General features: G+C 44.2%; 1 protein-coding gene across 1 annotated transcript; it reads left to right on the top strand.

Annotated features, from left to right (window-relative positions):
• Window positions 1-959: 959 nt before the first annotated feature.
• Window positions 960-7,638, top strand: msantd2 (Myb/SANT DNA binding domain containing 2). Its single transcript, XM_079531576.1, has 4 exons — window positions 960-1,445; window positions 3,944-4,199; window positions 5,096-5,153; window positions 5,490-7,638. The coding sequence occupies exons 1-4, from the start codon at window positions 1,005-1,007 to the stop codon at window positions 6,415-6,417; spliced, it is 1,683 nt and encodes a 560-aa protein (XP_079387702.1). The 5' UTR covers window positions 960-1,004; the 3' UTR covers window positions 6,418-7,638.
• Window positions 7,639-16,119: the final 8,481 nt, after the last annotated feature.

The following is a 16,119-nucleotide window of genomic DNA, read 5'->3' as shown; positions in this document are numbered from 1 at the left end:
TGTATAGTTTCAGTTAAACCTGTTTAACCTGTATATGCACCTGTATTATACTTATGTATTATGAATGTTCATCGATAGAGAAGAGAGGCAGACATCTCCCCTTGTGTGTATTGTACGTATATTGTCTTGTTTTGTTTTCGGTTGTATGTCTTGTCAATTGTCAGTCGTTCATGTATGTTTGATTAAAATTCAATAAAACGTAAATTGAAAAAAAAAGAAACATGGGTTTTTCAGAAAACTTTCAAGATTTAGAAGACATTTGTAATTAGAAGACATTTGTAACGAGCTCAGGTCGAAATGGGTTTTTCCCCCTTTTTACCTCCTTTATGATGATTTCCTATTTTTGGCTATATAGAAGTGTATATTTGTACGTCTCTAAATGTTGTGATGAATTGAAAACGGTGGTCCCTCTTGTAAACAAGTGTAATATGCGTTATGGTGAACTCACAGTTAACAGTTTTTGTATTGAGTTGTGCTTGAAATGTACTGTAATTCTGCAAACTGTTAATAAATACTTAAATCAATCAATTGTGTTGAATTGAAAATGGTGGGCCCAATTGTAAACAAGTGTAATGTTTTTTTATGGTGTTGTCCACTCACAGTTAACAGTTTTTGTATTGAGTTGTACTTGAAATGTACTGTAATTCTGCAAACTGTTAATCAATCAATCAAACAAACAATCAATCAATTACTACACTACACTACAATACATATATACAGTATATATTAAGTGTATATGTGTATGTCTCTAAATGTTATGATGAATTGAACAAGGCGGATCCTCTTGTAAACAAGTCTAGTGCTTTATTGGTGTCGTCCACTTCACAGTAAACATGTTTTGTATTGAGTTGTGCTTGAAATGTACTGTAATTCTGCAAATCAAAATCGTGGGAGTAAATGTAACTCCAGAAGGTGGCAGTAATGCAACACCGCAAAGCTTTCCCTCGCGACACGTTCCAAAAGAAGAAGAGGCATCCCCTCCTCCCCTTAGCAACAGAAGCAAGATGGCAGCGTCCACTAACGCGGAGCAGTCTCTGGAGGCATCGACGCCGTTGAAGATACCCAAGACAGAGGTCCCGTCGCCCGAGTCGGAGGATCTGAGCGACAGCAACCAGTATCACTCCAACTCGTCCACGCCCAACCGCTTCTCGCCGCTGAACGTCAGCACGGGGAGCGGCGGCGGCGGTGGTCGCAGCTGCCTGGCCTCATCCTCGAATAGCTTCACCGCCTGCCGAGGAATGTCGTGGACCCCGTCCGAGACGAACGCCCTCATCGCGGTGTGGGGCAACGAGAGGCTGACGGAGGCGCGGATGCAGCAGCTGGAGGTGGCGGGCACCGTGTTCTCCGGCAAGGCCCCCGGGCCTGCCATGTACGAGCGGGTCTCCAGAGCCCTGGCGGAGCTGGGCTACGAGAGGACCCCGTCCCAGTGCCGGGAGAGGATGAAGGTAAACGCGGGGGGGGGGGGGGGGGGGGGGGGGGGGCAGGATGAGGATCGTATCTAGGTGTGATGCTGATGCACAACATCATCATAGGCTGCTGTCCTCGCTTGCAGACATCTCACTCACTCACCCTCCCATTCAGCTTGTTGACTGGTTGCACAGCAGCACTGTACAGTTACTGATGATACAGTTTTCAAAGACGATTGCAGATGGTATAATGGCATAAATGGAGCATCACCCATCCCCAAATGATGTCTGCAGTCAGTCAGATTAATTAAATTCTCGGTTCCATGATCACAATTCACTCATACCTTTTTGCTTGTCTCATTTGTCTGGGCATAACACATTTTTTTAAAAAGATTATTTTGTCTATCAAGGTTCAAGGTTTCTTTATTTTGTCTCCCGAGGGAGAAATTTGTCTTGGACCCCAAGGACCCGCCCTGCAGCATACAGATGCAATACAAATATACAATACAATACAATACAATACAATACAATACAATACAATACAATACAATACACAATACAAGACAACAAAGGCACACAGTGACCCGTGCAACATTAAAATACCACACACCATCGTACCTAGTGCAAACGAGGGGAAGAACATCACCTCAAAACCTTCTACCCCTACCCTGTCTGCCCTCTGCAAGGACTCTGTTAAGGAGTGTGATTGACAGAGGGACAAAGGAATGCTTGTACAGTATTATACTTGCACGCATGGACCTCGTACCTCCTACCTGATGGCATTAGCCGATACTCGGGGTATAGTGCATGGGAGGGGTCAGACACAATTTTCTTAACCTGTCCAATGGTGGCCTGCTCAAAGATGACCAGGGGGGTGATCGGAGGTGTAGACATACCCATGATCTTCCCTGCCATTTTGGCTAACCTAAGGATCTCACATTTGTATGTATGTATCTCTGTCGCATAATGCATTTAATGTGGTCAGTCAATAAGGGGTGAAGGTGTTTAGATTTAGCTGATCATAAAAGAGAGTAGACTTTTGAAACCAAGCATGTGGATTTCAGGATCCGCTCCAATGTGCCTGCCAAGAAGCATATACCTGGAATAGCATATCCTTTTTGCAATTAGTTTCTAAGCACATGAAAGCAGTGTGAGAGAAGGAACGCATTCATCATCTTCTTAAAATGGTCCATTCATTCATACATTGGGAGGTGAAGCGGTGACCACTTACCACCTTCACATACCACTGGAGATACACTATTTGTCTGTTTGTTGTAGAACATTTTACAAATGTGTACCGTTACTTGCTAATGTACTAACTTGGTGGTAGGTAATGAGTAATCAATCGCCATACGGGCGAATGTTGCTCAGGAGGTAGAGCAGGTCGTCCAATGATCCATGGGTCGGCGGTTCGAATCCCGGCTCCTCCTGTCTACATGTCGAAGCAGTGTCGGGCAAGACACTGAACCCCAAATTGCTCCCGATGTGCTGGTTGGTACCTTGCATGGCTTCCGCCGCAATCGGTGTATGAATGGGTGAATGTGCGTAATGCACAATCTATGTAAAGCGCCTTGGATAAAGGCACTATATAAATGCACCATTTACCATTTGCCAACATATGACATATAAGAGATATATATATATATATATATGTATAATGACCCGTAATGAGGACATACAGTAAAGTATGCAACAATGATCTAATCCAATTCAAATATATTATGTTCCACTAAAATGACATTACTTTACCCATTCTGGGCGGGAACCCCTTTTGGTGGTTTAAAGCATTACTAGACCTGTACGTGCCCGTCGCTGCACCCCATCACCGGCCTACTTGGGAACGATGCAACTTGGGAACCTAATGATATACGTTGTCATAGCACATTATGTTATACTTTAGCTATTGAAAAATAGCACATCTACAAGCTCATAGCACGGCACCGAGTGCCACGCTACGAGCTTGTAGGTCTGCTATTTTTGAAAAATCGTGAAAATGTGGCGCAAATTTGGAATATATATATATATATATATATATATATATATATATATATTCTTTTAGAGCGAACGTTTTTAACTCAAATCTTTGCTTCTGAGGGGGTCCCTGGAACAACATATTTTGAGATGGGGGTAGGAGGCCGAATACATATGATTCTAGGCGACATGAAATGGTAGGCCTATGAGAACCACTGTTAGAGAAACATGGGTTTTTTTCCAGAAAACTGTCAGGATTTAGAAGACATTTTGTAGAATCGAGCTCAGGTCTAAATGGATTGAAGCTACGGGGTACTACTAGCCTGGTTGATGACATAATAACCCATTAAGCATTATGTTATACTTTAGCTATTGAAAAATAGCAGATCTACAAGCTCATAGCGCGCCACCGAGTGGCGCGCTACGAGCTTGTAGGTCTGCTATTTTTTTTTAAATCGTAAAAATGTGGCAACAATCTTTGAATATAATATTCTTTCAGAGCGAACGTTTTTTTTTATTTCGACGTCAGGCCTAAATGGGATAATATCCTCTCATGTCACCTATAGACACTGCGGCGGTGTTACAGCCGCGTGAAGGAGCACGGCATCGGGAAACGGAAGAGCAGCTACTCCTTAGAGCAGCTGGAGAAGGTGTTCGGCCAGGGAGGCTGGGACTCCCAGAGCTGTGCTCCGGTGCTCATCAACAGCAGCGGCCTGTACCAGGAGATGGAGTCCGACAGCAGCACCCTGGAAGACTTCTCGCAGGAGGACTGGTGTAACCAGGTTCTGGCCTCCGCCTTCCAGGAGGGAGACATGGAGGCTGGTGAGTGTGTGTGTGTGCACGTGTTTGTGTGCGTGTGCGCGTGCGTGTGCATATAGTGAGGGGTAATTGTTCACTATGTTCCCAGCGCAAGTATACTAATAGAATTTCAGAAATCAATATTTTGAAGGCCAACTTCCTGGTCCTCACAAGAGATGTGGTGGTTGTTTTTAGGTTTAAAAAGGATTTCTAGTGTTAGGATTCTGCATTTTTAGACGTTAGGTTTAAGGGTGTCCCTGGTGTCGCTTACTGAAAATGGAGGTTTAAGGGTGTCCCTGGTGTCGCTTACTGAAAATGGAGGTTTAAGGGTGTCCCTGGTGTCGCTTACTGAAAATGGTACATCCAATGTGACCCATTGTGAGCTCGAAGATAGGCTATTGACGTGGGTTAGAGTTAAAAATGTCAAGCAAATTGTTAAAATGGGATTTAGTTGAAAGCAATAAGGTACACCTGCACACTGTATCTCACCCGCACACTGTATCAATAAGGTACACCCGCACACTGTATCTCACCCGCACACTGTATCAATAAGGTACACCCGCACACTGTATCTCACCCGCACACTGTATCAATAAGGTACACCCGTACACTGTATCTCACCCGCACACTGTATCAATAAGGTACACCCGCACACTGTATCTGCTCGGCACAAGAGTATTGTCTTATTTAATGAAGCAACGTTTCGGTCACTAGGGACCTTCCTCAGGCAAAATGGGATTGGGATAAAATGGGATTTAGAAAATTGGTGTGCGTGCGACCGTGTGTGCGTGTGCGTGCGTGCGTGCGCAATCGTGAGAGTCATATCGGAGGAGTGAGAGTGGGCAGACAGGATTGAGTGCCACAGTAAAAAGACAGTTGCGTTTTGTGTAAATTTTGTTTGTGCTCCTTTTTATTTCCAGAAGAAGTCCAGGAGCCTAGAGTTCTGCAGAGCCAACCAGAGCTTTCAGAAGAAACACAGTAAGTCCGTTTGGACACTGGGACCGAGGCTAGTTACTGGGACCGAGGCTAGTTTGGACATAAACCAAGTTGATTATAATTTTCCTCAATGCATTCTTTAAAGTTCCATTATCCAGGAGATGTAAATCATGGCATGGCTAAGGGCTTTCTATTTTAGAATGAAAAACAAATTCAGTATTTAATATAAGCTTATTTTAGTTTAATGTACTTAGCCATGTTTGAGCCATTCATTATTTGTTATGTTTGTTTTAAACTTGAAACGTATAACTTGATGACCGATTACAGTTTCTCACGGTTGGTTGTTGTGATTAATGATATTGTCTGCATTTTGTGTAGAAAACGGGACATGATGCAGAATGTAATGCGTATCCTTGAGTCGGTGGAGCTCAAGTGGGAACACTTCCAGACCTGGACGGAGTTCTCGAGGCTGCACCTCTCCAACAAGCTGGCTATCTTTGGCGTGGGCTACAACACACGCTGGTGTGAGAATGTGCGCTACCACTACGCCGAGATCAGTTCCCAGGTGCCTCTGGGCAAGCGGCTCCGCGAGTACTTCAACCCGGAGAAGCCAGAGGGCCGCATCATCATGACCAAAGTGCAGAAAATGAACTGGAAAAATGTTTACTACAAGTTCCTGGATATCACGATCAGTGAGGCTCGCTGCTTGGAGCTGCACATGGAAGTGGACTGGATCCCCGTCGCCCAGTCCAGAGTGGCCGTCTGCAACAAGGGCACCTCCTCCCAGTACCTCCTACCTGGGGACATCCCCAAGACCTACGGACTCTACGCCATCGGCCACGAGGTGGTGACTCCTTTGAAAGACACAGCTCGGATGTCGCCGCATCATGGCGACCACAGCTTACAGCGGTGTGACTCCGAGTCGGATGGCATGGCGGCGTGCCTGGATGGCGGTGGAGAAGGAGAGGGGATGATGGTGGAGAGGACTGGGGCTAAAGTTACTTACTGCTATCTAGGCATAGCCGAGGACAGGACCGTACAGCAGTGTCTGTTCCAGCACTTTCAGGCCTCGGGCAAGCACTTCGTCCACGAGTCGTCCGCTGTCACCCGTTTCCTGCAGGACAACTGTCGCCCCGGCGCTGTGGGGCAGGAAGGAGAAGGGGCCGAAGGCCTGTGTCAGCGTTCGGCTATTTACGTAAAGTTCATTGAGGTGGAGCTGGACTTCCTCTCGGCAGGCTCCCTGGTGGAGTGTCTAGAAATCGCCATCGGTTACTCTTTAAAGTATAACAACAAAGAGACGTTGTAACTTTGTGTCCAATGTTTTTAAGATTGCCTCGACTGAAGGATGTGGCTAAAGCTGTCCAGTCTGTTATAAGCGTGGATGTATGTGCAAAAATCTGTCGAATCAATTTCTCTTTGCCTTGTCAGCCATGTTAACCCAATTTTGATATTTTGCACACATCATTTTATTCTTGTGTGCAATAGTTATTCACAGTGCGGTTAATGCATTGTGTGCAAATGCAGGGACACTTGGCTTCAGTATTGCAAAAGTATGTTTTGTCCAAGAAATATGTGCTAATTATTCCTGCTACTATGTGCACTACAAGAGAGACACTGTTGGTCTAGCATCAGCGAATATTGCCTCATCAGGGAGTATGGGAACGATAAGGTGACTTGTGCAGTATACATCTGTGTACCTCAGTGGGGTGTGCAGCCGAGCTAGTGTGTACGTCCACTGAAACTGCCTTTTCTTTGACTGTTGAGGTCTGTATTCATAAAGCATTTAAGACTATCGGCTAGTTTTATGCCTCTGCATTTTGCAGTTGCACGTGTATGTTCTGTGTGGCAGAACAAGGAGGCCATTTGGGGTCTGTTGTAGGGCTGGTCGATGTGACTTGAAAATCTAATCAATATCGCCATCATTTCAAATGAACTGCACCTCGGTAACATGATCCTGTGTTTACAGACCACTCAAAAAAGAGATTAATTGGCCGTTAGACGTGCATTTTTCAATCCACGACCTTGTGGATTGTATTCAGAAAGCCTAAACCTAGTTTATAATTTAAAGTACAAATTAGCCCTAAATTGTACCGTCAGGTTATGACTAAAAACATCACTATTCATTCATTAGTTAGAGGTGAACTCTATAGCAGTATTCTGATACTTTATGAATACATTCTCTGAGATTATGTGCAATGTGCCAGGAAAGGACTGTGTGGTTGAAGAATTATTGGATTTTGGACCGTTGAATGAATCCATTAATGTTCACACGTGTATATGGATATAAAATCTACAGTATATATATATATATATATATATATATATACACAGTACATATATAATATATATTAAAAAATTATTGATGTTGAGCATTCCAGCTTTTGTGATCTTGCAACATTCATTCGTTTCAGTATATTAATATATTTTTTATTTTATTGGTTAACACCATTTCTTGTTATTGTTTTGCGGTCACAGTCTTGTATGTTTACATATTTTGAAAAAAAAATAAATGGGACCCTGGCTGTCATTTGCCACTCATTGAGAAAGCTTTGACTTTTTTGAAGTGAAATATGTGCTGATAATCTGTTACAATGTGTCCTGATTGCCGAATTCACTATCTTTGCCGAATGTTCGTCCCAGAATAGGGAGGGACCCTAGGGGCTCCATTTTCGTCACCGCTAAACCCCTTATCGCTAAACTTATTTGCCCTTCTTCTTTTTTTTACTATTTTGAAAAGCATTTTTGAATAGTTCAACTAGCCAATCTACATTGACACGTTGTGAGCGTGTAGACTGGCCATTTTAACTATTCAAAAATGTTTTGCAAAATAGTAAGTTCAGGGATAAGGGGTTTAGCGGTGACGAAAATGGAGCCCTAGGTGTAAGCATCTGGCTATCCTAGACAAAGTGAAGCAGACTATAAAAATATTGTTAATTGTTAAATTAAACTACCGAATTGCTTTTGATGGAAATCATTGAAATCTTGCTCCAGGGGAACTACATTGCATGCAATGCACCCCTGAACTAATATGCCATATACTGTATAATAGGGCCTATATAAATGTTTTTATATTTTTTTGGCTCGTGCAATGTCCTCAATACTGAATGTATTTTTTTCTTAATAGCTACGACAACTGCTTTTCTTTATGTATTCAATCATAATCATAACTTGGAACAAGTGTTCCAGTTTAAGTCATTTATTGAGGAAATATGTCATGTACCAGTTTGGCCAGGAGATGGCAATAGATAGCAATTCATAAAATCCAGATGAGCTGTTGAAAAGAAGAGGTCTCAGTTTAAGGGGAAAATCTTAAATCTTTGTCACATTTGTCACAAATTATTGTAAAAGACAGTGTAGAAGAGGTGGAGATACTATGCATCTATGCATAAAGGATTTGTAAGATTAATTAAGTTCACAGTGACATATAATGCAAATTAGCCAATGACATAAAGTACTCCTGTTAACTTTGGGACTTGTGACAACAAAAGAGTATGGAAAGTGTGTTTGAATATTATCCAATATCCATGATGCTTATCTACATGTTTCTGTACAGGCTAAGGACTTTCTAAAAAAAACATTGAAGAATAAATTGTTGTGTTCCACTGGCGATTGTAAATTCATGCATTGAATCCTTGCATTGATGATTGTATGTAATAGTTCCACACTGTCTTATACTTGGCCCAATTCTTTTTATTTTACCATGCATAAGCTATGTTTGCTACACAGTGAAATTCTCAGTGTTCATTCATGCATTTGTAACTTAAGAGTGTACAAATGTAACCAAATTGACCTTTGTACACTGTGTAATTTTCCACTATATCAAGTGTGTGATAGTCCAACTTGTACAAGGACACACCAGAGGACACAGATTTGCAGGTCAAACTCATATACTTTGGTTTAGAGTACTTCTGTCTTGCCTCTCGAGACCATTGACCCTTCACGGCAAGAAGCAATTAGTTGCGCTTGGAGACGAGGCCACCAGTCAATGGTTAGCTCATTTCTCACCACATTATCAGTATGAAATTACAATAAGTGAACCGTTTTGCATTGCTGTGAGAAAAAAATCATATTCACTCAGTCAAACATTGGAGGAGTGAATTATACTTCCATTATGAATCATACTTCTATATGAGAACTTGTATTGAATTGTTAATATATTCACACATTATATCACCTGATATTAATATGATACCACCAGCATGTCAAGACAGTGTGGGGCAGGTACAGGTATAGCATATTAAAATTAAAGGACCATACTGGCCGGCATCAATACAAAGTAATTTATTCGCAGCTTGAGTTCAAGATGAGAGCTTTTTATTGCTACATCCTACAGTATGAGTATACTGTATACACAACCTTTATTGGATTTGGATCCTCAGTATTGTAGCAGCAAAAATAGCAAAAAAACGAATTATGGATAAGGAGTTTCACCAGGAGGACGTTATCACATATCGCCCCCGATTCCACTCCCTGCTGAACAGACACCATGTTGGTTTCCCACCCCCAGACACCATGATGGTTTCCCACCCCCAGACACCATGATGGTTTCCCACCCCCGGACACCATGATGGTTTCCCACCCCCAGACACCATGTTGGTTTCCCACCCCCAGACACCATGATGGTTTCCCACCCCCCCAGACACCATGATGGTTTCCCACCCCCAGACACCATGTTGGTTTCCCACCCCCAGACACCATGATGGTTTCCCACCCCCCCAGACACCATGACGGTTTCCCACCCCCGGACACCATGATGGTTTCCCACCCCCAGACACCATGATGGTTTCCCACCCCCAGACACCATGATGGTTTCCCACCCCCCCAGACACCATGATGGTTTCCCACCCCCAGACACCATGATGGTTTCCCACCCCCAGACACCATGATGGTTTCCCACCCCCAGACACCATGATGGTTTCCCACCCCCCCAGACACCATGATGGTTTCCCACCCCCCCAGACACCATGATGGTTTCCCACCCCCAGACACCATGATGGTTTCCCACCCCCCCAGACACCATGATGGTTTCCCACCCCCCCAGACACCATGATGGTTTCCCACCCCCAGACACCATGATGGTTTCCCACCCCCAGACACCATGATGGTTTCCCACCCCCCCAGACACCATGATGGTTTCCCACCCCCAGACACCATGATGGTTTCCCACCCCCTGACACCATGATGGTTTCCCACCCCCCCAGACACCATGATGGTTTCCCACCCCCAGACACCATGATGGTTTCCCACCCCCAGACACCATGATGGTTTCCCACCCCCAGACACCATGATGGTTTCCCACCCCCAGACACCATGATGGTTTCCCACCCCCAGACACCATGATGGTTTCCCACCCCCGGACACCATGATGGTTTCCCACCCCCGGACACCATGATGGTTTCCCACCCCCGGACACCATGATGGTTTCCCACCCCTCAGACACCATGACGGTTTCCCACCCCCCCGGACACCATGATGGTTTCCCACCCCCAGACACCATGATGGTTTCCCACCCCCAGACACCATGATGGTTTCCAACCCCCAGACACCATGATGGTTTCCCACCCCCAGACACCATGATGGTTTCTCACCCCCAGACACCATGATGGTTTCCCACCCCCAGACACCATGATGGTTTCCCACCCCCCCAGACACCATGATGGTTTCCCACCCCCAGACACCATGATGGTTTCCCACCCCTCAGACACCATGACGGTTTCCCACCCCCCCGGACACCATGATGGTTTCCCACCCCCCCGGACACCATGATGGTTTCCCACCCCCCCGGACACCATGATGGTTTCCCACCCCCGGGGCGTAACCCAGCACTCTTTATCTATAGTGGAGATGCAACGTATACAACATGGATTTCTAAACAAATTTGTTTAACGCAAAAATACTGTGTTCAAGTTCAGGAGACTTGCATTATTTCACCATAGTAAATGCTGCATTTGTGGTCTGGAGAGGGCAGTTGTTTTACAGACGGGTAAAAGGGCAGGGGCTGAAGCCCCATTTGATGTCTATGTGTGCACGTCCCTGTGCCCCAGACAAGAACACAGCAGCTCTGCCACGTGAACTTGGTGCAACTCACTACGTATGGAATCAGGGCTGGATTAGCACCTCTGAAGGAATGAGGGCCCCTGGACACTGAAGCTCGAAGGGTCCCGCTGCTTCTTCTTCTTCTTTTTTGCCGGTTTTATGCGGTTATTTTGTATATAATTATAATTTTATGGAATGTACTGAACACTAATAACAACGTTTTAAAATAGTATAGGTGTAGCTGTGGATGTAATAAAGATTGAGAAACTGTATGGCATATATATTATCGCCTAAAATGTATCAATCTTTTATTTTGAAAAACATTTTTGAATAGTTCAACTAGCCAATCTACATTGACATGTTGTGAGCTTGTAGACTGGCCATTGTAACTATTACAAAATAGTAAAAAAAAGGCAAAGAGGTTTAGGGATAAGGGGTTTAGCGGTGACGAAAACAGGATGATAGAGGGCGCCCCTCACGTCACACTTCATTTCATTTGATTTTATGTTTTTGCATAGTACTGTATATTTGTCATTTTAATGTTCTGATTCATTGGCAATATAGGACCCCAATGGAAACAAGCCTTAGTGCTTTCTTGTTTTGTTTTTATCCTCTTACCCAGACATTGTATTGAACTGGGCTTTCCATCCTGTGCCTATCCTACAAACTGTTAATATAGTTTTATTGAACTGTGCTTTCCATCCTGTGCCTATCCTACAAACTGTTAATATAGTTTTATTGAACTGTGCTTTCCATCCTGTGCCTATCCTACAAACTGTTAATATAGTTTTCAATCAATCAATCAATCAATGACAGAGGTGTGTGTTTCCCCTCCCCCGCCTGTCAACGCTGCTGCTGTGCACCAGCTGCTGCGTGGAGTCACCTGGAGCTCACACTGCTGGACCACAACTCGCTTATTCATTAAGATATACCAATAGGCCTGCCTGTAAGAAATACAACTCCATGATGAATATATAGAGACTACGATGTATTAGATAGATAATAGGTTTATACTGTTTTATATACTGATGGAGGAAGGATGCTGGGGGCAGCCCAGTGTACAGTAGGTGGGTACCTTCAGTGGCCTGATCGATAACAAGCCATAGTAGCATCAGTCCGGACGGACATCTCTGCAGTTATATGTACAGTCCTGATTATACATTATACATGCTAATAAAAAGCATTCCAACTTTTATAAGTGCTCCATTCGGGCTAGATACGGTAAGGCGCTTTGATCAGGGCCTTCTAAAAGCCACTGGTACAGTGTATGGCTAGTATGCGGTTGCATTTTGTAATTCCTCATAGCGTTTATTGTGAAATGATGACAAGTAGTGCTACTACCCGATGTGATAGTGTTACCTAAGGCATCAGCTGAAATGGGATAAAATAATACATTGATCAAAAAGTGTCATCTGGGTTTAAATAGCTCTGTAGACAAGGTATTTAAGGCTTATCTAAGGCAGCACTTATACTGCAATACTATATAACTGTAAGAGGGATGTTACATCTCTCTCTTTTTATCAGTTAAATGTTTCCATGAGGATACACGCTTGGAATAGTCTTATCATATATAGGCTACAGACGACAGTAATCATTGGTTGGATGTATAGAAAGTGTAGGACAGATGGTGCCACCTGGTGCTATCTATGGGCAGAAGTGAAAGTCCTGGACGTGCTCTTTCAGTACAGAGGCAGTTAACGTGCCAATTTGGGGTTGAATGTTTTTGGGTTGTTTGTTTGTTTGGTTGTTTTATTTTTATTTTTTATGAGTACACTTGAAATCACTTTTGGCTCTGCGTTGTTAATGTAGCCCTCAGCCAAGACCCAGCCCCCCCAGCCAAGACCCAGCCCCCCCAGCCAAGACCCAGCCCCCCCAGCCAAGACCCAGCCCACAACAGCCCTGCCAATCGGGCTCAGCCCTATTGGCACGACAGGTTGCGTGTTGGTCTGGCGAGTTGGAGGCCCGGGTTCAATCCCCGCTTCCGTGCAATGCTACAATCTGGCGTAGTCGGCAGGGCGTGGAGCGTGATATCCCCACGTGAAGGACATGAGGGACATCCGTGCAATGCTACATTAAGATAGATCCATTTGTGATTCAAAGTCGGGGTCGATCGGATGCGACATTCATAATTTCAAATTCCTGGGGTGTCTTACTTGTCTTACTTAGTGTGCATGCAAAGGTGATGCTGATCGACCAGGCAGCTTCCAAAATGATCGATACACAGACGGACACAGACAAACACACGCCTATGGACAGGGGCGAAAACATAATCTCCGCCCCCTGCTCTGGCAGCCTAAGGGAGATAATCAGGCTACTGTTTCATTATGGAATGTCAGTGAATAAGATATGGCTGCACACTAGCAAGTTACATTTTAGTATTTAATAAAAACGTACTACTGTACATCCCCAACATACCCTTTAATACATTCTGACGAGTACCCCTTTTGGCATTTAAGCATTATGTTATACTTTAGTATACTTTAGCTTTTGAAAAATAGCAGATCTACAAGCTCATAGCGTGGCACCGAGTGCCGTGTTACGAGCTTGTAGATCTGCTATTTTGGAAAAAAATTGGAAAATGTGGCGCAAATCTTTGAATATATATTCTTTCACATGCAGTGAACGTTTTTTTTTAACTCAAATCTTGGTTTCTGGGGATCCCTAGGAACAACATATTTTCAGATGTGGGTCCGTGTCCGCGGCCAAATACATATCATTTCGGTATGACACATATGGTTTTCAGAAAACTGTAGAATCGGCCTCAGGTCTAAATGGGTTAACCCATTTTGGGCGGGAACCCCTTTTGGTGTTAGCATTATGTTATGCTTTAGCTATTGAAAAATAGCAGATCTACAAGCTCATAGCGCGCCACCGAGTGGCGCGCTACGAGCTTGTAGGTCTGCTATTTTTGAAAAATCGAAGAACGACTGACATAGAAACATAGCTTTTTCAGAAAACTGTCAGGATGTAGAAGACATTTTTAGAATCTGATCTCAGGCCAAAATGGGTTTTTAAGTGATGAATGAACAATGAGAATTTCCCTGTGTACTGTTTGGCAAGTGCCTCACAGACAGTTACACTGTTATGTCCAGCCATAACCAAGCCAAGAGCCTCACAGACAGTTACACTGTTATGTCCAGCCATAACCAAGCCAAGTGCCTCACAGACAGTTACACTGTTATGTCCAGCCATAACCAAGCCAAGAGCCTCACAGACAGTTACACTGTTATGTCCAGCCATAACCAAGCCAAGAGCCTCACAGTTACACTGTTATGTCCAGCCATGACCAAGCCAAGTGCCTCACAGTTACACTGTTATGTCCAGCCATAACCAAGCCAAGAGCCTCACAGTTACACTGTTATGTCCAGCCATAACCAAGCCAAGAGCCCGTTGGCATATCAGCCCTCATACATATACTCCACCAGTGTTGAATTTCAGGATGAAATATTAATGTGAAACTGTCCAATTAACTGCCAGCTCATTGCTTCCTGAATCCTGTGTGTTTTACACCTTCTCGGCTCCCACTGTGAGTCTTGTGTAGTCCTTGGAAGTTGGAACAAGTGGAACGGTGACTGCCCTGGTTATAAAGTGTTTATTAATATCATAGATTTTTCAGTGGGATCTGCAACATATTTAATTGCACAAAGGTATATAACCCTAACCCTTGAAATTATTTTTCCAGGATCCATTTATCCCACAATGCTTTGCTCGGCATATCTACCCTGGGGCTAAATAAGACAGAAACAACAGAAGTGCCCCGAATGCAATAAATTAGAGCCCGCAGCCAGATGCAATTTGCAGTAACACAGCAAAATCTGACCCATAACTATATGACCCTGTTTCCTTGGATTTAATCACACTAAATAACCCTTGTTCACCTCACATAATTGTCAATTTAACATTCCCCCTGTGTTAGCTTCACCTCTGCTCCTCTGTTGCTGAGGCAACCATGGGCAACCTCAACCTATAAGAAAATGAAAAGGAAATAGGTGTGTGTTCACCTCTGCTCTGGTCTGGTTCAGTTCATTCATATTGGCGGCAGGGGGCAAGCAGCCAAGCACCTCCCTGGAGCTCATATGACAATCTGTCTGAGGAGCCTATTTTCTGGTTCAACCCAGAGAGACCATGGAGGGAAAGAAAGGCTGTTTAAATATAATAGGCAGCGGCTACTTGATTTGTTGAGGGAGCTTGAGCTGGTGGTGTGTGTTTGAAATGAATTATTGGGCTAAAGCTTGCATGGTTTACATTAAATAGATAACGTGGACCAGTTGGACGTTTTGGAACCTTAAAATGCATCATTTTTAGCCTTAAGATTCAGCTATTCACTTGCAGCAGCCAGCAGGTGCACACGATCGAGGTTGCGTATGGCAAATTGGCAATAAAGCAAACAGGTGTTGCTGAGAGAGGCGCTGCTTTCGCTCTCTTTCACCGACTCATCGCTCTCTCTCTCTCTCTCTCTCTCTCTCACACACACACACACACACACACACACACACAGTCTCTGAAAGAGGGACGTGGTGGGATGACAAGTTAGTGCTGCTACTACTGCTGTTGTCGCTTCGGTTATGAATGATGACGACTTTCCTCGCAGGCAGGTCTAAAAAGAAACACACTCACTCACTCGGGGAGGAGGAGGAGGAGGGCAATATTAGAGTGAGGTGAGGAGGTGTTGTTCACATGCTCGCGTCTCGCGGTCGCGTCGCGGTGTATAGTAGTCTACTCTTCACTCTCTTTGCCTTTACGCGAAAAAAAGCCAGAGCTCACCACCTGCTGACGACGTTTACCACGAATCGCGATGCCTTCTACTAAAGACTAAAGAGGGAACAATATCATAGGCGACCACATTTCCTCACAATTGGAAGTGTCCCGTTACGTTAATAGTACCTCCACGGTGGTGCCATCTCTGAACTCTGCTGTCTGTCTGTGTGGACATTGAAGGAAACCACTTGAAGGACTTCAAAGAGCCGTGCCG

This window comes from Electrona antarctica, assembly GCF_951216825.1.
Source record: "Electrona antarctica genome assembly, contig: scaffold_151, whole genome shotgun sequence".
In the NCBI taxonomy this organism is placed as follows: domain Eukaryota; kingdom Metazoa; phylum Chordata; class Actinopteri; order Myctophiformes; family Myctophidae; genus Electrona; species Electrona antarctica.
The sequence above is the reverse complement of the archived record's forward strand: the minus strand, read 5'-3'. Positions and strand labels throughout refer to the sequence as shown.